The 22734-nt window shown below is 38.6% G+C and overlaps 1 protein-coding gene across 2 annotated transcripts in view; it reads left to right on the top strand.

Annotated features, from left to right (window-relative positions):
* Window positions 1-22734, top strand: part of SYNE2 (spectrin repeat containing nuclear envelope protein 2) — a 281501-nt gene that overhangs the window by 122745 nt on the left and 136022 nt on the right. For both annotated transcript variants that reach the window (XM_065871886.1, XM_065871885.1), the window contains exons 46-52: window positions 581-846; window positions 2076-4173; window positions 6044-6366; window positions 13783-13927; window positions 14790-15008; window positions 19907-20172; window positions 21634-21802. In XM_065871886.1, the coding sequence (XP_065727958.1) occupies window positions 581-846; window positions 2076-4173; window positions 6044-6366; window positions 13783-13927; window positions 14790-15008; window positions 19907-20172; window positions 21634-21802 (3486 nt within the window). The remainder of the gene's footprint in view (window positions 1-580; window positions 847-2075; window positions 4174-6043; window positions 6367-13782; window positions 13928-14789; window positions 15009-19906; window positions 20173-21633; window positions 21803-22734) is intronic.

Here is a 22734-nt window from a genome sequence, read left to right as displayed (position 1 = left end):
TATTCAGTAAGAAAATTTGGAGATTCTGACTGGCCATCATTCCTTTTCTTAGTCCTATGTATTTTCCTGATTCTGACAAATTCCTTTTATTTTTTCTGATTATCAGCATTATGGGATACTCCTTCTTTGTTTTTACAGCTGCGTTTACATAGCTATGGAAAGGCATCTAAAAGTCCAATACATTACCATGTTTTTTAAAATGACCCTTACAATTTTAGCTAAGTTTACATAACAGTAAACATGTATCTAAAACAGGAAAGAGAGGGGATGCATGTAACTAATAAAAAGATGAATCTTCTTTAGACATTGTAGAATCTTTTAACACAATAGGGTGACCAATTTACTATTAAACATTAGACCAATGGTGAGTGTTAGTCTACATTTTAACATGACTCTAGTAAAAAAAAATCTTTTAAATGTCAGGACCTTAGTTTCTCTGTGTGCAAATGAAATATGTAAAACATCTTCTTGGGATAGAATGTGTTACTGAAAGGAAAGAGCAAAGGGAAAAAAATAAATGAGTTAATTAATGAGTGAATGAGTGAGTGTATATTTATTGATTTCCTTGACTTGTTTTTAGGAATTATGTACCCAGTTGGAAGCAAAGAAAGCAGCCATTGAACCACTGGAACAAATTGAATATCTTAAGAAAGCAGAAACAAGTGCCTTGTTTCCCCACAGTGAAAGGTATTCAGTGCAGCACTTGGACAATCTGCTTCAGGCACTTACTACTTTGAAGAAAAAGAAAGAGAGCCAATACTGTCTCCTTAAAGATTTTCAGGAACACCTCGTGGCAGTTGAATCCTCGATGAAAGCCTTGTTGACAGAAAAGGAAAGTCTAAAAGTGTAAGTATAAGAATTTAGCATGTGCATTCTTTGTGTTCAGCCATAGGCTCCACTGCCTTGGACAGGCCCAGGGTGTTAAGAGTTTATACTATTAAAGAATATGATTTTAATACTACAGTGTGGAAATTAATTTCATATGGAAACCATTGAAGAAAATTCTGTTGGTTTCATGCAAAAAATATTCATATTAATTTTACAATTAAACTATATTAATTTTAAAAATTAATTTATTAAACTATTAACTCACTCTATAAATATCTGCAAAATAAGTTTAAGTTCTATGGAATTTAGCATTTTTTTTGCCAAGAGATGATTCTAAACTATGGGAGGGGGGCAGAAACGTTATCAATACAATTTTTTTTTTTTTTTTTTGCGGTACGCGGGCCTCTCACTGTCGTGGCCTCTCCCGCTGCGGAGCAACAGGCTCCGGATGCGCAGGCTCAGCAGCCATGGCTCACGGGCGCAGCCGCTCCGCGGCACGTGGGAGCTTCCCAGACCGGGGCACGAACCCGTGTCCCCTGCATCGGCAGGTGGACTCTCAACCACTGCGCCACCAGGGAAGCCCAATACAATTGTTTAATATTAACATACTTGGTTTAAATAGTTTGGAACATAAGGAATATATATGTATTGTAATGGTTTCTTTTTACATGTATGTACTCCTTTTGGCTTTGAAAATGATGGCTGAAGATTGTAGATATAGTCATAACTTGTAAACATTTTCTCATTATTAAAAAGTTTTATTTTATACTTTTGCCTAAATGGGGTTCACTTTCAGTGACATCCTTTGAGGAAACAATTTTATATTTAAAAGGTTAGCCTGATGATTGTACCTTCTTAGTCAATATCTTTATCATTATTGTTGGTAAGATGATAACAAAGGGGTTGGATGTTGTAATTTAGCTTAGTCCTAGCCTAACTTTGTACAAGTACTTTACAGGTGACAGAGTACTTTTACATACATTCTTCCCTTCACTTTTCACTCCCTTCCTGTGCTTCTGCATTTTTATGATACTCATTTTATAGACAAGCTTTCTACATTGTCACACATTAATTGAGAGCTACAGTAAACAAGATTCTGATTTTTATTTTAAGGACAGAGTGTTCTTACAGACAACCTGATCTTCTCTTCTGTGAATTCAAAGCAGAATTAATTTCTTTTAATGACAGCTAACCTCATGTTGATGTATAATAAATATTAATCAGCTCCATTTTTCTTCTTTTGCTAGGGGACCACTGGACAGTGCAACCCATACGGACAAAATTAAAAAATTACTGGCATCAATAGAAAAAGAGAAAGATTCTTTAAGCAAGTTGAAAATCGAATGGGAAAATTTATCAAACTGTCTGACTGACATGGATAAGAAGCTGTTGGAAAGCCAGATGAAGCAACTTGAACATGGTTGGGAGCAAATGGAACAACTGGTCCAGAAGAAGTATTCTCAGCAAGTGGTGGGACATGATGAGTTTACGTTTCTCATGAGTAAGATCCAAGACCTTGAAATTTCTCTGCAGCAGCAGCAGCAGCAGTGTCTGCAGTTAAGGCTGGACTCTCCAGAAGAAGGGAATCAAAGCATGGTTGCCTTGGCCACTGAACTCCAGACTATCAAGCATAGATTTTCTGTGTTCAGAGGGCGAGCTGAACTTCAGATGAAGAGGATTTGGGGAGAAAAAGAAAAGAATATTTTAGAAGATGCAATAAATAATTTGCAGAAGCAATTGGAAGCGTTGGAACCATTAAACATAGAGGTGGAAAATCAGATCAAGAAGTGTGAGACCAGGTACAAGATGAAAGAGGCTATCTTATGGGTCAAAAATCTGTTAGGTGAACTCGTCCCTACCATTTCCCTTCTCCCAGACAATATTCTTTCACAGATCAGAAAATGCAAGGTGGTGCACGATGGCATTCTAGGTAAGCAGCAGGTTGTGGAGTCATTGGTTGAAGAGGTTAAAGATAATATTCCTAACCTTACAGCCTATGAGAGCAGTGATTTAAATAACCTCCTACAGGACTTGCAGAATCAATACCAAATGCTAGTTTTAAAATCAACTCAAAGATCACAGCAATTAGAATTTAACTTGGAAGAAAGGAGCAAATTTGTTGGGGTAATAGGGAAGGTTCAACTATCACTTCAAGGAAATGAAACACTGATGATTCCCAAGATGCAAACAACCTCCACAGAAGCTGAACTAGAACATCAGTATGTCACTTTGACCATTTCTCAGAAGGAATTGCAGGAAATTGAGGGTGTAATCGCAACACATCTTCAGGAACAAACAAACATCTGTAAAGATCTAAGTGTATTTGAAAGATTATTTCTAGATGATCAATTGAAAATTCTTAAGACTAGAGTCAACAGAACACAAAGATTCATTCAAAATAAATGTAATGAAGTAGAACACAAGATAAATTTTTATAGAGAATTTTATGAAAAAACATCTGAGCTTCAGAAGGAGGTTGACCATATACAGCACAATGAACTGCTACTAAATCCAGAAATAAATCCAGATGTTAAAGAGGAGTTGTATCGTCTTAGAAACCAAATCACTGGTATTCGATCTAGTATCCTACAAGTATTGAAACTCAAAGAAGTGTTTGACTGTATAGGAATAAATTGGGATTGGTCCCAACTTGACCAATTACAAACCCAAATACTTGAAAAAGAAAAGGAACTTGAAGAAAAAATTAAGCAGTTAGATACATTTGTGGCAGAATATGGCAAATATCAGGCATCACTAGGTAAATTGAGGGCTATGGATCTGCAAGTTAAGAAAAGGACTGAAGCACTACTAACAACGCCTAACACCCCACCGGAAAGCAGTCTGCTCAATGCTCAAATTTTGAATCAGAGAATCAGGAAAGTCATGTGCTTGTATCATGAAATAATCAAGAAATTAAGTGAAAATAAGGACTTTGATGACTCATTCAAAGAGAAAGAAATGCTGCAAATAAAGCTGTATGCAGAAGAAAGTGATAAGTTATACAAGGTTCTCCAAAATATAGTCCTGGAATCCCAACCGAAAGAAATGGATGAAAAGAATTTTCAGGACAAACTAGAAAATTCCTTACATGTTTTAAATCAGATAAAATCTCAGTTACAACAGCCTTTACTTATAAATTTGCAAATTGAACATATTCAAAATGAAAAAGTTAATTGTGAAATGTTTCAAGAACAAGTTCAGGCAGAAATGGATAGCATTAAAGCTGTGACTGTTCTTGAGAAGCAAAGAGAAGAAAACTCTTCTGAAGCTAGTGATGTGGAGACAAAATTACATGACATTGAAGAGCTTTACATGCAGCTTAACGCAAGCATTGATTCGCGCACAGTAAGTTTTTTAATTAGGTGGTTAATGTATTTGTTGTAATTTCATGATTTTATGTTTTACTCTAGTTAATATCCACATTTCTCAAGAAGTTACACGTTCTATAGAAATATTCTACACAGGAGAATAGCCATTTTAAAGAACTTCAAAGGTCCAGTTTATAATCCCAACTCATTCTGCATCTAAATACAGTTCCTTACAGTTTGGAAAAAGATGAGTTTGGCACCTTTATTTCTATATCCCTCGTAGCTTCTGTTGAGCTCAGAACCAAAAAGTTTGTGATTTTTATTTGTTTGCTTTTCAGAAATAATAGAGAGTAGTGGAAGAAATATGGTATAAAGAACACAAGATAATAACTCCACATTTATTTAGAACTTACAGTGTCTAGGAAGTGTGCTGAACACTTTATCTTGAATCCTCATAGCAACTCTGTGAAATGGGTGCTATTACTAGCCCCGTTTTAAAATAAGGAAATTGAAGTTCAGAAACATCAACAGTTTTCTCAAGGTCTTGAAATAGTAACAGAACCAGGATTCATGTTGAGATCTGTGTGATTTTAAAGCATCAAATGAAGGCCCATGGGCCGAATTTGCCCAGGCACCTGACTTTGTAAATAAAGTTATATTGGAGCACAGCTATGCCCATTCCTTACTGGCTTGTGTATGCCTGCTTTCCTGCTACAACAGCAGGGCTGAGTAGTTGTGACAGTCCGTATGGCCTGCAAAACCTAAAATATTCGGTCTGACCCTTTACAGGAAAAGTTTGCTGATCTCTGTTGCAGAGCGATGACAACAAACTCCCTCCTTTCCTGCAATAATAGGGTAGATATCTTAGGCATCATTTAAGCACACTGTTCTTAATATAATGCCCTTCACTGTGTTTTCAGAATTGTCACACTGAATTTCTAGAATGGGGACGTTAACTCCCTTCTTTTTTCTTTTTTGTGGTACGCGGGCCTCTCACTGTTGTGGCCTCTCCTGTTGCGGAGCCCAGGCTCCGGATGCACAGGCTCAGTGGCCATGGCTCACGGGCCCAGCCGCTCTGCGGCATGTGGGATCTTCCCGGACCGGGGCACGAACCCACGTTCCCTGCATCAGCAGGCGGACTCTCAACCACTGCGCCACCAAGGAAGCCCAACTCCCTTCTTTAATTCAAAGAGTTGTTAGATAATGTATTTGAACTATTTTGCTAAAGTATAAATGCTATAGAAATATAAAGTCATATGAACCCTAATACATTCTTTAAATTGGTACTTAACAAATTCTCTGCTTGATTTTAATACAGTTTCCAGAAACAATGTACATAAATCCCCAAAATGATATATTTAGAGCTGGACTGGAAGGGACCTCTAAAGTTATTTATTTCAACTATTTGTTATTTCAGTGAGAAGACTTGAGGTCTGGAGACATTAAATGATGTGCTCAAAACTAAAGTTAGTGGCAGAGCCATTAATTTAAAAATACAAGAGGTTTGGTGGGGGGTCTTTTCAGTTTTTTTCCCACAGATATTGCTTAAGGTTATATACATTAAATATATTCAATTGTTTTATGTAATTCATAGTCTAATACAAGAGTTCTAGAGCAGGAACATATATCATTAGACATGATTCATGAGATGTATCTTTAAATTTAGATTAGATTTAGCAAATCTGGAAACCATTTTCTTTATGCAAAGAAAAACTTATTCATTTTTGTTTGTTTTTTTTTTAGTTTAAACTTATTCATTTTTAACTATTAGTGTAATATTATTAAACTATAAGTGTGAGATGCTCATTCTTTATGACACAGAGACATATTATGAATGTATCACAAAAATTCAAGAATGACAAAAGTTTGACAGTTTTCATCACGGCATTTAATCTTCCATTCACCAGAATGTCTTGAATGATGCTTGTGGAAATATGGCACGCTATAATGAAGCAGTCTCCAGGGCCATGGGGATCATCACTGCCCTTGAAGCCATCATTGCATCCCATAGAGTAGACCTTGATAATCCAGAAGAATCAATAGAGATGCCTCGCCGCAAACAAGAGGAACTGAAGTCCACAATAGCAGACATCCAGGACCTCACCGAGAATTTGGGGACTATATGCAGCCCAGAAGCTAAACGACAACTTGAGCGTACTTTACAGGAATTAGTTTCTAAGGACTCAGCCATGAGGGAGGCAGCCAAAGTAAAGGAAGCTGAAGTAGAAAGGTAGGTACTTCTTTCTAAAGGTAATGCTTTAAGAACAAAATATAGATTTGTTTATAATTAACATGTACACATTAGAAATAATTTGGAAAATATGGAAAAGTAAGAAAAAATCACTAAGGAAAACCATGGCAAATATTCTGTTGCATTTATTTCATTTTTTCTTAATATTGAGTACTTAAAACAGAATGTTTATAGAAGTCTGAGTATGGTATAAAGAATGATGATAAAACAAACACCTTTGTACCCAAAGGTTCAAAGATAAACATCATGATTTTTGAATTCTCTTGGGTACTCCTTCCTTCTCCTCTCGGAAGTAACCATTATCCTGTTTTTTATTTACCATGCCCTTGCTTTTAAAAATACTTTTACTACGTGTTTGTGTCCTGTTTTCATGTATATGTATTCTTCTGTGACTTCATTTTTTCAAGCTTACCATTATGATCCTGAAGTTTATTCATGTTTTTGTCTGTAGTAAAATATTCACTCACCCAGCTGTTGGTAAACATTTGGGTTGTTTCTAGTTTTTGCATTCACAAACAGTGCTTCTAGGAACATTTGCAAATGCAAGAGCTTCCTTTGGGTGTATAACTAGGATTGTGATTGCTGGGTCAAAAGGTATGCACATCTTAAATTTTTAATTCCAAATGATTTTACCCATTTCTACTCAAACCAGCAACATATTAATGTTCCAGTTGTCCCATATCCTCACCAACACTTAATGTTGTGAGATTTAATTTTTGCCAGTCTTATGGTTAAGTGATACTTCATTGTGGTTTTAATTTGCATCTTTATTACTGTTAATGAATTTGAGCCTCTTTTGTGAATATTTCTTCATCTTTCATATTTCATCTTCTGGAAAATGCCTGTTCAAGACAATTTTTATTGGGTTGTCTAGCTTTTTCTTATTGATTTGTAGGGATTTATTCTACATTTTGAAGGCTGGTCTTTGTGTTATATGTGTTACAAATTATCTTTACAGAGGGGATGTCCTAATAAACATCCATCCTGGGTGTGCTCCGGGCTTTATCCTCTGTCCCCAGCATTCCAGGTGAAGGTCAACAAAACTGAAACTTGACAAATGTCCTCAAAGTGAAAAACTGGCCTTGGAGCTTAGCTTATTTCTCTGTATTTCCACTTTTACATAGTTTGGGGCCTCTGAATATTCCTTAATTCTTTGCCAGTTTATTATTGTGTTTTAAGAATTTAAAAAAATATATCTTTGATACCTAATTTTTTATTGTTTTCAGTGGGGGATTTAGGTTGTATCTATTTTGTATACATAATTTTATTCATAGTGTTTTTTTTTAATGTAGCACAACATTGTACTGTATAAAAATAGGCTGCTTTTACTTTATAAAATGAACTCTTCCTTATTGTAACAAAACTTCATATAAAAGCAATTGTAATTATTATATAATATTTTATAAAACGGATTGTTGTAACTTACTTAACCATATCTTTTGTTAGCATAAAGTGTGTTCTGATTTTTGCCATTTTAATTAACAGTCTAATAAGTAAAAAGATTTTACTGTGTAAAAGGTTTTATAAGGTATAGGATAAATTTCTTATGTTAGGATTGATTCCTTAAGATTAATTGCAGAGGTTGGATCAAAAGATATGAGCATTTTTAAGCCTAAGTGGTTTTCTACAAGAGTTGTACCAATTTACACCTTATTAGCAGTGCTCAAGAATGCAGTTTTCCAGTTTAGGTGTCTTAGAAACAGTCTTATCTGCCTGTTAAAGTTTGCATTAAAAGTCTCATGCAGGTCTTCTTTCTCATTTCTAATTCTATTGATTTGAGTCTTCTCCCTTTTTTTCTTGATGAGTCTAGCTAGTGGTTTATCTATTTTGTTTATCTTCTCAAAGAACCAGCTTTTAGTTTTATTGATCTTTGCTATCGTTTCCTTCATTTCTTTTTCATTTATTTCTGATCTGATTTTTATGATTTCTTTCCTTCTGCTAGCTTTGGGGCTTTTTTGTTCTTCTTTCTCTAATTGCTTGAGGTGCAAGGTTAGGTTGTTTATTCGAGATGTTTCCTGCTTCTTAAGGTGGGCTTGTATTGCTATAAACTTCCCCCTTAGAACTGCTTTTGCTGCATCCCATAGGTTTTGGGTCGTTGTGTCTCCATTGTCATTTGTTTCTAGGTATTTTTTTATTTCCTCTTTAATTTCTTCAGTGATCACTTCATTATTAAGTAGTGTATTGTTTAGCCTCCATGTGCTTGTATATTTTACAGATCTTTTCCTGTAATTGATATCTAGTCTCATGGCGTTGTGGTCAGAAAAGATACTTGATACAATTTCAATTTTCTTAAATTTACCAAGGCTTGATTTGTGACCCAAGATATGATCTATCCTGGAGAATGTTCCATGAGCACTTGAGAAAAATGTGTAATCTGTTGTTTTTGGATGGAGTGTCCTATAAATATCAATTAAGTCCATCTTGTTTAATGTATCATTTAAAGCTTGTGTTTCCTTATTTATTTTCATTTTGGATGATCTGTCCATGGGTGAAAGTGGGGTGTTAAAGTCCCCTACTATGAATATGTTACTGTCTATTTCCCCTTTTATGGCTGTTAGTATTTGCCTTACGTATTGAGGTGCTCCTATGTTGGGTGCATAAATATTTACAATTGTTATATCTTCTTCTTGGATCGATCCCTTGATCATTATGTAGTGTCCTTCTTTATCCCTTTTAATAGTCCTTATTTTAAAGTCTATTTTGTCTGATATGAGAATTGCTACTCCAGCTTTCTTTTGGTTTCCATTTGCATGGAATATCTTTTTCCATCCCCTTACTTTCAGTCTGTATGTGTCTCTAGGTCTGAGGTGGGTCTCTTGTAGACAGCATATATAAGGGTCTTGTTTTTGTATCCATTCAGCCAATCTGTGTCTTTTGGTGGGAGCATTTAGTCCATTTACATTTAAGGTAATTATCGATATGTATGTTCCTATTCCCATTTTCTATATTGTTTTGGGTTCGTTATTATAGGTCGTTTCCTTCTTTTGCATTTCTTATCTAGAGGAGTTCCTTTAGCATTTGTTGTAAAGCTGGTTTGGTGGTGCTGAACTCTCTCAGCTTTTGCTTGTCTGTAAAGGTTTTAATTTCTCCATCAAATCTGAATGAGATCCTTGCTGGGTAGAGTAGTCTTGGTTGCAGGTTTTTCTCCTTCATCACTTTCAGTATGTCCTGCCACTCCCTTCTGGCTTGTAGGGTTTCTGCTGAGAGATCAGCTGTTAACCTTATGGGGATTCCCTTGTGTGTTATTTGTTGTTTTTCCCTTGCTGCTTTTAATATGCTTTCTTTGTATTTAATTTTTGATAGTTTGATTAATATGTGTCTTGGCGTATTTCTCCTTGTATTTATCCTGTATGGGACTCTCTGTGCTTCCTGGACTTGATTAACTATTTCCTTTCCCATATTAGGGAAGTTTTCAACTATAATCTCTTCAAATATTTTCTCAGTCCCTTTCTTTTTTTCTTCTTCTTCTGGAACCCCTATAATTCGAATGTTGGTGCGTTTAATGTTGTCCCAGAGCTCTCTGAGACTGTCCTCAGTTCTTTTCATTCTTTTTTCTTTATTCTGCTCTGCAGTAGTTATTTCCACTACTTTATCTTCCAGGTCACTTATCCGTTCTTCTGCCTCAGTTATTCTGCTATTGATCCTATCTAGAGTACTTTTAATTTCATTTATTGCGTTGTTCATCGTTGCTTGTTTCATCTTTATGTCTTCTAGGTCCTTGTTAACTGTTTCTTGCATTTTGTCTATTCTACTTCCAAGATTTCGGATCATCCTTACTATCATTATTCTGAATTCTTTTTCAGGTAGATTGCCTATTTCCTCTTCATTTGTTAGGTCTGGTGGGTTTTTATCTTGCTCCTTCATCTGCTGTGTGTTTTTCTGTCTTCTCATTTTGCTTATCTTACTGTGTTTGGGGTCTCCTTTTTGCAGGCTGCACGCTCGTAGTTCCCGTTGTTTTTGATGTCTGTCTCCAGTGGCTAAGGTTGTTTCAGCGGGTTGTGTAGGCTTCCTGGTGGAGGGGACTAGTGCCTGTGTTGTGCTGGATGAGGCTCTGTCTTGTCTCTCTAGTGGGCAGATTCACGTCTGGTGGTGTGTTTTGGGGTGTCTGTGGCCTTGTTATGATTTTAGGCAGCCTCTCTGCTAATGGGTGGGGTTGTGTTCCTGTTTTGCTAGTTGTTTGGCATAGGTTGTCCAGCACTGTGGCTTCCTGGTCGTTGAGTGAAGCTGGGTGCTGGTGTTAAGATGGAGGTCTCTGGGAGATGTCCACCGTTTAATATTATGTGGAGCTGGGAGGTCTCTTGTTGATCAGTTTCCTGAAGTTGGCTCTTCTACCTCAGAGGCAGAGCCCTGCCTCCTGGGCTGGAGCACCAAGAGCCTTTCATCCACACGGCTCAGAATAAAAGGGAGGAAAAGTAGAGAGAATTATTAGAAGTATGAGGAAAGAAAGAAGGAAAGGAGGAAAGGAAGGAAGGAAGAAAGAAGCAAAGAAGGAGAGAAAGGAGGGAGGGAGGGAGGAAGGAAGGAAGGAAGGAGGGAAAGAAGGGGAAAATGTAGAGAGAATTATTAGAAGTTTGAGGAAAGAAAGAGGGAAAGGAGGAAAGGAAGGAAGGAAGAAAGAAGCAAAGAAGGAAAGAAAGGAGGGAGGGAGGGAGGGAGGAAGGAAGGAAAGAAGGAGGGAAAGAAGGAGAAAATGTAGAGAGAATTAGTAGAAGTTTGAGGAAAGAGAGAAGGAAAGGAGGAAAGGAAGGAAGGAAGAAAGAAGCAAAGAAGGAAAGAAAGGAGGGAGGGAGGGAGGAAGGAAGGAAGGTAGGAGGGAAAGAAGGAGAAAATGTAGAGAGAATTAGTAGAAGTTTGAGGAAAGAAAGAAGGAAAGGAGGAAAGGAGGAAAGGAAGGAAGGAAGAAAGAAGCAAAGAAGGAAAGAAAGGAGGGAGGGAGGGAGGGAGGAAGGGAGGAAGGAAGGAAGGAAAGAAGGAAAAAAGACAGAAAGAAAGAAGATACAGTAAAAATAAAATAAAGTATAATATAGTTATTGTACTAAAAAATATTTAGAACAAAAAAAAAAAGAAAAAAAAAAAAAAAAAAAGAACAGATAGAACCCTAGGACAAATGCTGGAAACAAAGCTATACAGAGAAAATCTTACACAGAAGCATACACATACGTGTTCACAAAGAGAGGCAAAGTGGGAAAAATCATAAATCCTGCTCCCAGAGACCACCTCCTCAACCTGGGGTGATTCGCTGTCTAAAGGAGGGAAGGAAGGAAGGAAAGAAAGAAAGAACGAAGGTAAAGTACAATAAAGTTATTACAATTAAAATTAATTATTAAGAAAAAAAAAATTTTTTTTTTTTTAAAAAAAAAAACATGGACGGATAGAGCCCTAGGACAAATGTTGGAAGCAAAGCTATACAGAGAAAATCTTACACAGAAGCATACACATACACGTTCACAAAGAGAGGCAAAGGGGGAAAAATCCTAAATCCTGCTCCCAGAGACCACCTCCTCAACCTGGGGTGATTTGCTGTCTAAAGGAGGGAAGGAAGGAAGGAAAGAAAGAAAGAAAGAACGAAGGTAAAGTACAATAAAGTTATTGCAATTAAAATTAATTATTAAGAAAGAAAAAAAATTTTTTTTTTTTTTAAAAAACCATGGAAGGATAGAGCCCTAGGACAACTATTGGGAGCAAAGCTATACAGAGAAAATCTTACACAGAAGCATACACCTACACGTTCACAAAGAGAGGCAAAGGGGGAAAAATCATAAATCCTGCTCCCAGAGACCACCTCCTCAATTTGGGGTGATTAGTTGTCTAAAGGAGGGAAGGAAGGAAGGAAAGAAAGAAAGAAAGAACGAAGGTAAAGTTCAATAAAGTTATTACAATTAAAATTAATTATTAAAAAAAAATTTTTTTTTTTTTTTTTAAAAAAAAAAACCCATGGACGGATAGAGCCCTAGGACAAATGGTGGAAACAAGAGTATACAGACAAGATCTCACACAGAAGCATACATGCCCACATTCACAAAAAGAGGAAAAGGGAAAAAAATCACCGATCTCGCTCCTAAATTCCCCCTCTTCAATTTGGGCTCACTCCCTGTCTATTCAGGTATTCCACAATGCAGGGCACATCAAGTTGATTGTGGAGCTTCAATCCGCCGCCTCCGCGGCTGCCGGGAGAGACCTCCCCCTCTCCTCCCTGCTCTCACAGCTCACAGGAGCTCAGCTTTGTACCCGGCCCTGCCCCTGCGCGCTGATCGCTGGAGGGCGTCTGTTTTTTTTGCTCAGACAGGACGGGGTTAAAGGAGCCGCTGATTCGGGAGCTCCGGCTCACTCAGGCCGGGGGTTGGGGGATGGGGGAAGGCGGGGCACTGCGTGCGGGGCGGGCCTGCGGCGGCAGAGGCGGCGTGACGCTGCGGCAGAGGCCGGCGTGACGCTGCACCAGCCTGAGACCCGCCGTGCGGGAAGCTGTCCCCAGATCCCGGGAACCCGGCAGTGGCGGCCTGCACAGGCTCCGCGGAAGAGGGGCGCGGAGAGTGACCTGTGCTCGCACACAGCCCCCCTGGTGGCGGCAGCAGCAGCCCCAGCGTCTCCCGCCCGTCTCTGGGCTCCGCAGTTTCAGCCGCGGCTCGCGCCCGTCTCTGGGGCTCGCGCTTCCCGCCGCGGCTCGCGCCCGTCTCGGGGGCTCGCGCTTCCCGCCGCGGCTCGCGCCCGTCTCGGGGGCTCGCGCCCGTCTCGGGGGCTCGCGCCCTCAGCCGAGGCTCGCGCCCGTCTCTGGGGTTTGCGCTTTTTAGCCGCGGCTCGCGCCCTTCTCTGGAGTTCCTTTAAGCAGCGCTCTTAAACCCCTCTCCTCGCGCGCCAGGAAACAAAGAGGGAAGAAAAAGTCTCTTGCCTCTTCGGCCGGTGCAGGCTTTTCCCCGAACTCCCTCCCGGCTAGTCGTGGCGCACCAACCCCTCCAGGCTATGCTCAAGCCGCCAACCCCAGTCCTCTCCCCGCGCTCCGTCCAAAACCGAAACCCGAGCCTCAGCTCGCAGCCCCGCCCGCCCCGGCGGGTAAGCAGACAAGCCTCTCGGGTTGGTGAGTGCCGGTCGGCACCGATCGTCTGTGCAGGAATCCCCCCGCTTTGCCCTCCGCACCCGTCGCTGTGCTCCACTCCGCGGTCCCGAAGCTCCCCCCTCCGCCTCCCGCAGTCTCCGCCCGCGGAGGGGCTTCCTAGTGTCTCATGCAGGTCTTTTGAGGAGGAGGTAGTCAATAAATATTTGTTGAAATACACTGAGTAGCAAAAAGAGAATTACATTCTGTTTTTTACTAAGTGTTCAGAATGCATTCTGGGAAGTTCAGAATTTATTTTACTAAATAAAATTTAACATCGCTTTTTTTTTCTAACTGTGTCTCACTAGGTGTCTTGAAAATTACAAAGACTATAGAAAAATAAAAGAGAAAATTTGCACTAACCTCAGCCAGATGGAGACAGTTCTTGGGCAGTCCATGTCCCCATTGCCAATGTCATACAAAGAAGCTTTAGAGCGCTTGGAACAGAGCAAGGTAATAGAACTTGCAAATCTCAGTAAGACTATGTACAAAAAATTGGCAGAAAGCAGGTGGAGGCATCAGGGGATGTGGCTCTGTTATGACCCGCAGAAATCTTCATCCTGAGTTGTACACTCAACAAAATTCCTAAACCAAAAGCCATGGGGAAAATGAGGCATTGGTTCTGAGAAATTTAATCATTTGGGTTCACGGGACAGTCTTCTCCCCAGTAGCTCCTGTCCTTATTAATCATTCTTTCTAAAGCGTTACCTTGCATGTTGTTTTGTTGGACATCGCTGGATCAATGACAGAGCATTTAATGCAACTTTCAGAAATGCTAAATTCTGGTTACTTCTTATACTCTATTACTGAGCAATTTTAGTTTTTGCATATATTCATCTGTCACAGTGTATGGTATTATGTTATTAGCATTTGGATGAGGACATTCTAAATCATCTGTGCTTATCATCTACCACAAAACAAACACAAAACCAAAAAATATAAATAATGTGTTGGTGGTTGATTACAGTAAGCATTGTACAAATTAGCTATCTAGTAAAATACGAGACTTACATTAAAATAAGAAAATGAACTTCTAGGATATTTACCTTGGAAAACACATTTTTACTTAGAAATATTGGTTTATAGGTCATTATTTGTCCCCATAGTTCCAAATTCATGTACAATATAATAATACATAGATGCTTCTCATCTGTCTCAAATTGACTTCCGAAAGGACTAAAAAATGGATTATGTAATACTTATGGATGATTTTAAAACATTAATTGTTCAAGATTAAAATAGTTTATAAGTTTCAGGATAGTTCTGAATTCAGAAAACTTCTATCCCTCCTATTCCTTTTCTTTTCTTTCTTAAGGCCTTGGCATCAAGTCTTACGTCAGCCAAAGAAGAGCTCATGAAAGTACGACAGGTCCTCAGACACTTGAGACCCATGTGCACAGATAGTGACAGCTTCTGTTTACTCAGAAGCACATCTGCTCTATGGGAGAGATGGCTGAGTTTGATGGAAACTGTTAAAGAATGGGAGTTGTGGTGTGAAGAACTGAAGCAGGAGTGGAAATTTATCCATGAAGAAGTAAGTGCTTCATTTGCAACAGTCAAACCGTACAGTTTACTAACACATGTCATTTCAATTGTTTTATTATTTTCATTTTTTTAAAAATATAAAACAAGTCCTCAACCTGTACCATTTGTTTACATCACGTGCATGGAACATGTAAATGTTTATAGAGGTCAGGTCCTAGCAAAATAATCTCCAAGGAATTGTTCAAGAATGATTCTAATTCTTTCATGACAGTGGCATTTTTTTGGTATCAAATAATTCTTAGAAATAAGTGGCTACTTGCTCATATGAGCTTTAAAATCTTTATCGTGCACATAAGCTAAGCCCTCTTAAAAATGTCTCTCCATCACACTAGAGGTTAGAATAAGGTAATATTCATAATAACCAGTTAATTTTGAAATTAATTTCAGTGGTTAACTGTGGAAATTAACTACTATTGTTAATAAGTATTGACCTAAAAATATGTATGATGTTCTTTCTGGAGACTGTCTCCAAGAAAACCTCCATAATATATATCGATCACAGATGTTAATTTAACCATGGTTGAGGCCTTAGGCATCCCATACATTTAGAAAGAAAATTTAAAATAGTATAAAAATATCTTAGGGTATTCTTTAATCTTTCCAAAGGACCAGGTATAAATGAGGTACAAATCAGAACATTAAATGAAAACCCTTCTCTCTTATCCCTGTTAAAATTTCTGCTGAATTTACTTAAGACAAATATAATCAATACTTGATTAGCAGTAGGTCACATTGCCTTAGGATTTAAACATTTAGCACTATCATATTTTCCTGCTTAAAACTTGTTGTTCTTGAAAATGAATATCATTTTGATGGTGCTGTTGGGGTTTGGTTAGTAAATAGTCTCTTGAATGTTAAAACTCCAAGGAACTTTGTAAATTGCCCTTTTAGCAGGGCCGCTAGCCTCCAGCTCTTTCCCATCCACAGTGGCACGGTTTACTGAGGTCCTTCTGTGTAGTGTGTTCCTGTGTGCTGTGCTAAGAAGGCAGTTCAGGGAATTCCCTGGTGGTCCAGTGGTTAAGACTTCACACTCCCACTGCAGGGGACCCGGGTTCCATCCCTGGTCAGGGAACTAAGCTGCGAGGCGTGGCCAAAAAAAAAAAAAGAAGAAGGCAGTTCACACATGCTGCTGCTGAATCTTGGCATGGCCCTCAGGAGTTACCTATTATCACCATTTTCTAAATGAAGAAGCTGAGGCACTGAGAGATTTAAGTTGGTACAAGCCTCCAAGCTAGTGATTAAACTGGGGCTATGGGCTGGGGCCACATCTATTTTGCTCACACTGTAACTTTAGAAGCTGAACAGGGCTTTGCACTTAGTGGGCACTAGTATTTGTTGAGGGACAGCTCTTGTTCACATCCAGGTTTAGGCTAATCCTAAGATTATTGTTCTTTTTATTTTATTACATTATCTTTCTCTTGCCCTCTACCCACTGGCAATCATATTTTAGTAGTTATTTAATAGTAGTTATTTTTGTAGTTATCCATACAAGCATTTGACAATATCCGCTAACAAAATGTGTTTTTCAAAGAATAACACCAACAAAATATGTTCTCACGTAATAACAATAATAACAACAACTGCTAACACTTAATGGGCACTTAAATGAGCACGTGTCAGGCATAGTTCTAAGCACTTTACCTGTATTTACATTTATCCTCGCAAGAATCCTATGAGGATGAGATTATCATTCTCATTTTATAGATGAAGAAAATGAGACACAGTGAGATTAACTTGCTCAACTTCATAAGTGATAGAAGATTCAAATGTACACTCTGTTTTTAACCGCTAAACTGTCAACTTAAATGATTTTTACACGTGCCAAGTTGCTGTAAGATTTTAAAATAGCTTTTATCCATTCAATAAAAATTATATCATTTAAATACCTGTACATGCAAGATTCTGTTGGCATGGTTGGTGATTTTACATGTGACAAAATGAATTTCTGTTTTTAAAAACGTCTGTACTAATACAACAATCCAGTATCTTTATGAAGAAAGGTTTTGTGTAAGTAGATTTTTGAAAACTTAAATGCTTGTTTAAATTTACAAATTCAAAAATTAAATTTTGATTTACCGTTTTCTTCCCCCCTAAAATCTTCCCTCCCTCTTTTCTTAAGCAGAATCTGCTTGATTTAATTATCCATTTCTGGTTATTCAGGATCATCATTTTATGCTTCACTGATCACAGTGTGCTAGAATAAAGGCATGTCTTCAAAGATATGGGAGGGGTTAGGCTGTCTTCTTCCCCTTGTACCCAAGGTCCAAAAGTCTTTCCTGTTTTAGTTTCTACTTTGGCTGCTTACAGGTTTTTCCGTCTCCGTCTCTGTGTTTACTCTTGGAACAACTGTGGCTCCTTCTCCCTTTCTAGACTCAACTTTATAACTGACTGTGAACCTAAAAGTTTTATAACCTGTCCAGGGAAAATCATCCAGGGGCTGAAGAGTGAATGCATAATCTTTGTGGCAACTATTTACTTATTTGGGGGCTGCCATCATTCTTCTTGGTATAAAGTTTGCTGCGTTTTGACAAGTGCATGCAGTCACATGACCACCAATGAAATCAAGACTTAGAACATTTCCCCCACCCAAGAAAGTTCCATATGCCCCTTTGTAGTCAGCCCCTTCCATTACCTCCAGCCTGTGGCAATTATTAATCTGTTTTGCCATCTTCAGAATGTCATATAAACAGACTCGGAGAGTTTGTGGCCTTTTGAGTTTGGCCTTTTTTCGCTAAGCATAATGCATGTGAGATTCATTCATGCTGCTGCTTGTATCAATAGTTCATTTCTTTTTATTCCTGAGTAATAGTCTGTCAGACTCATGCACAGCAGTTAGTTTATCCATTCACAATTTGAAGAATTGCCTGGCTTTTGGATAAAATTATTGTCCTAAAAAAAATTATTCTTCCCCCTTGTGTTCTCCTCCTAATGACTTAACAGCTGTACAGAGAGAGCAGAACCTGAGACAGGGGCTTGTAAGCAGGTGGTTTATTTTGGAAAGTGATCCAAGGGAACAGGAATGGGAGATAGGAGAACTGACACAGGAAAGGTTAGAGCCTTTAGTCACTTTACTCTTACTGGATCCTGGTTGCTGCAGTTGCCCATTTATGGTTATCGCTGGCCATGGAAGCACCAAGAGATGCTCCATTAAGTCCTGGATTACGGACGTAGTTCTTTCAACCCCAGTGTATATTGGAAACCCTAGGTGGACAGTTACCTCTGTCAACATAGCAACTCCTTTCTTTGCATGCTGGTTCTTTGGTGGGGGAGTGAGGGGACTGCAAAATGACCCAGTAGAACCTGTATCCCCTTCCCCGGTGGAAGTGTAGCTGCCTGCTTGAGAACTAGGACGTCAGTTCAACTGAATTTAGGTTTGAGGGGATGGAAAGCACAAATTCCATAACTGGGTCTCTTGGAGAGGGGCCAATCTACACATGTAGATTGGGTACACATGTACTCATGGATTCTAGTGATTGGGGACCCAGCTGGAACCTATGGCCCAAGTGACAGGGTAGCTTATGCCATAGCCTGGTCCTGCAGCACTGCCTCCTCAGCACTGGCGACGTTCTGATGAATGGATCTGAGCAATAGTCACCAGTGTAGCATACCCGGCCGCCAAAATCCCAGAAGGCCCATCCAGTGCCGCACCTCTTTCTTGGCAACAGAGGTGCAAGACTGAACAACTTGATCTTTACCTTATAGAAGTCCCCTGGCATGCCCCAGACTACGGGCCCCCCTGGGAGCTTAACTGATGCCGGGGTTCCTGAATTCTCATAGGCTTTATATCTCACTCTCTGGCATGTCTTACTGGGCGTCCAGGTCCTCATTTATCGTTTCAGTTAGCATGATATCATAAATGTAGCTGACCTCTGTGATATTCAGCAATGTCGAGATTGCAGGATGGCTGACTGTCTGAACGCAGAGCAGGAATGTTGGCAATGCTGGGACAGAATGTGGTAACTGCACAGTGCTGCTGAGGAGAGCGCCAGAGGATTTGAGGAGGGAGTGAGAGGGGTCTGATCTTCTGGCTTCGGTTCTGAGTTTCAGGGCCAGTAGAACTCCACTTTCTAGATATTTTATTTATTATTGATAGGTTATGTATTTCTGAGTTCTGCATTTAGCTGTGGTTGAGAAGACATGAGCAGTCCAGTAATTTGGGCTGCTTTCCCATTGGTGTAAGTGAGTGACAGGGTATTGAGGGCTTACTTTTTTGAGCATTGGATGTGAAAGAAAAGAGACCTGTAGAAAAAATGCCCAACCTCTTCTACTTCATGGATGCAGTTTGGTGGAGCTCATTCTAACTAACTTATGGGTATCTCAGTCAGGAGAAATAATTGCTTTAATAAAGCAACTGAAATTGGAAGGAGAAAGAAATTATGAAAATATTCAGTAGCATTTCCTTCAGCTCATAACAGCAATACATTTTTTTTTTTTTTTGCGGTACGCGGGCCTCTCACTGTTGTGGCTTCTCCCGTTGCGGAGCACAGTCTCCGGACGCGCAGGCTCAGCGGCCATGGCTCACGGGCCCAGCCACTCCACGGCATGCGGGATCTTCCCGGACCGGGGCACGAACCCATGTCCCCTGCATCGGCAGGCGGACTCTCAACCACTGTGCCACCAGGAAAGCCCAGCAATACTTCTTTTTAATCACACATATACATGATCAGTAGCTGGGAACTATGGGATTGGGATAGTGGAGAGATAATACTCCCAGCTGCAGGAAGACAAATATTACCTTGAACTGAGATGTGGCTTTGGGAATCCTTTGAAGAGCCAGTATGTAAAAATTATGATTGCTGAGTCCTGAAGTGGTAAGAGTGTATTTTACTTATTTTAGCTCCCTGTGGTTTTTTTTTTTTTTTTTTTTTTTTTTGGTTATTGAATTAGATTGAACGAGAAGCAATTATTTTAGATAATCTTCAAGAAGAACTCCCTGAAATTTCCAAAACAAAAGAGGCAGCCACCACAGAGGAATTCTCGGAGCTGCTGGATTGTTTATGCCAATATGAAGAGAATGTGGAGAGGCAGCAGCTGTTACTGGCCCTACTTCTGCAGCGCGTAAAAAATATCCAGAACACTCCTGAAGGCTTAAGACCTATGGGAACTGTTTCTGCATCTCAGGAGATTATGTCTATGCAAGAACGATGCCACAAGTAAGATTTATGAAAAACTATTAAGGAAATGTGCTTGACAAACTCAGGAAAAATTGAGAAAATATTGAATTTCTAGAATATAAAAATATTATAGAACAATGACAAATGATATGACAGAATCAAGTTGCGTCAACACTGATAGGTATAAAAATGATGGAAATTAATTTTTTTATTGGAGTATAGTTGCTTTACAGTGTTGTGTTAGTTTCTACTGTACAGCAAAGTAAATCAGCTTTACTTATACACATATCCTCTCTTTTTAGATTTCCTTCCCATTTAGGTCACCGCAGAGCATTAAGTAGAGTTCCCTGTGCTATACAGTAGGTTCTCATTAGTTATCTATTTTGGAAAATATTAATATTAACGATAATTAAAACAAGCACACATTTTCCATCCTGGTGTTTCAAATTTTTTTAAACGTTTGCTGTTTTTCTAACTTAGTAATACATGTTCATTATAGGAAGTTTAGAGAATGTGGATAATTGTAAAGATTAATATAAAAACCACCTTTAATTTTACCACTCATCAACAATCACTCATCTTTCTTACTATGGCTGTACTTTTAAAAACATTGTGATCAGAGTACTATACTGTTTTATATTCTGCTGAACCATTTATAAGCATATTATATTTATTTTCCTATGCTATTAAATGTTCTTTAAAATATAACTATAATATTTCACCGTGTGGATATGCTATAATGTATTTAACCAAGTCCCTAATATAGAACCTTTAAATTATATGTAATTTATTTTATTTTTATAAAAACACTGTAATGAATATTCTTACGCTAGAATCTCTTTGTACATCTGTGATTACTTCATTGAGGAAGATGCCAAGAAATATGATCATCAGGTCAAAGGATATATTACTAATATCTTTATAGCTAGAAATACTTACCAGATAGCTCTCAGGAAAGATTTTCCCTACTTAAACTCCTCCAATAATATGATGGCTGGATCCACAGTAAATGGGGTCAGCTTGGATAGAAAGGCTAATTCCGTCATCTATGACTCCAAGGGCCCATGCATGACTTCATTCACACCTCTGAGTCACGTTCAATTGAACTCAAGGATTACAAGGAAAAAAATATGGCAATTGGAATGTAAAGTGTGAAAAGAAGACATTTTGGGATGAAAGTTTTAGAGAGTTTTTTTTTTCCTCCCTTTTTTTAAATTAATTTTTATTGGGGTATAGTTGCTTTACAATGTTGTGTTAGTTTCTGCTGTACAGCAAAGTGAATCAGTTATACGTATACATATATCCCCCCTTTTTTGACGGAGTGATAGAATTTGATGTATGTTTGTATATATAGTATATAAACCATTGAAAACTGGTACTTTTCTCTCAGGAAAAAAAAGCTTTTGTGAGCTATGCAGACATTATATTAATTGTTGAAATAAAACTATTACACAGAAAAGCAGGATAGAGGAACAATTTTATTCTGCTGCTATATTTTAGGCTTTTCCAGAAGGCTCAAAAAAATAAGGAATTGATACAGAATGAAATCCAAGAAAGACATGCCTTTACAAAAGAAATAATTACTTTGAAGAATTCATTTCAGCAGACTACAACCTTTTTCCAAAATATGGAATTACAAGACCACCCAGAAAAGGCAGAACAGCTTGAGGTAAGTGAGGAATGAACTAGTGAATGTGGCTGATACAGATCTGAAATCTTGAGTCCAAAGTTCTTGAAGCAGAGGTAACCCTGTGGCTAGTGTAGAGGGAATCTAGAAGAAGAAGAAAATGTGGGCAAAGGCCCTGTGGCATGGTGTGGGCAGAGCCACAGGAGATCAATATGGCTGGAGTACAGAGAGCAGAGTTGGGACTAGGTCAGGAGGTAGGCCAGGAGCCCTTTTCCAACCACATTTCAAGTGTGTTTGGTGTACAGGGGTCTCAGACCACTCTTGAGTAGTACGTAGGACTGCTCACTTTATAGGATAGAATATCTAGTCTCTGAGAGGGATAGAACTGTTTTTACTCACAGCACTTGCCACCAAATGTGTGAGGCTTTTTTTTCCCCACACCAACCTATTCCCCAACTCTCCAGACACCAACTGGGACACCAGTTCAATTCTGACACTAACTATAAAGAGTTAGTATCGACCCCCAGGTTAAGGGCTCAGTCCCACAAGTCTGCCCCTGCTTCAGATGCCACCCATAATTCTTTTTTTTTTTTTTTTTTTAACATTTTGAGAAATGCTTTATTCAAAAAACTCATGTAAATGTTGTCCTTCATAACTTTAAAAAGATGTTCAAACAGAAAAGAGTTAACTTTAAAAAACTATTGCATAGAAAATGACACAATACAAATAACAGATTTTACTTTGATATGTAAATATAAACTAGAATAATCTTGATTACAGAGAGACAAAATCATATGCCTCCATAGAAGAAATTTTTTTGGTTAAAAATAGTCAAATTGCTTTTCCATCATATTTTCCTTAAGACATGAAATCTATTTTTTTAAGTATTTGGATTCCAAGTAAAGAACTTCACTTTTTTCTCTTTAAATAGAAACACCACCCGTACTTCTGACCGACAGGCTATAAAGCAGCAG

This window comes from Phocoena phocoena, chromosome 2 (genome assembly GCF_963924675.1).
Source record: "Phocoena phocoena chromosome 2, mPhoPho1.1, whole genome shotgun sequence".
Lineage (NCBI taxonomy): Eukaryota > Metazoa > Chordata > Mammalia > Artiodactyla > Phocoenidae > Phocoena > Phocoena phocoena.
Note: the sequence above shows the minus strand (reverse complement) of the source record. Positions and strands in the feature narration are given on the sequence as shown.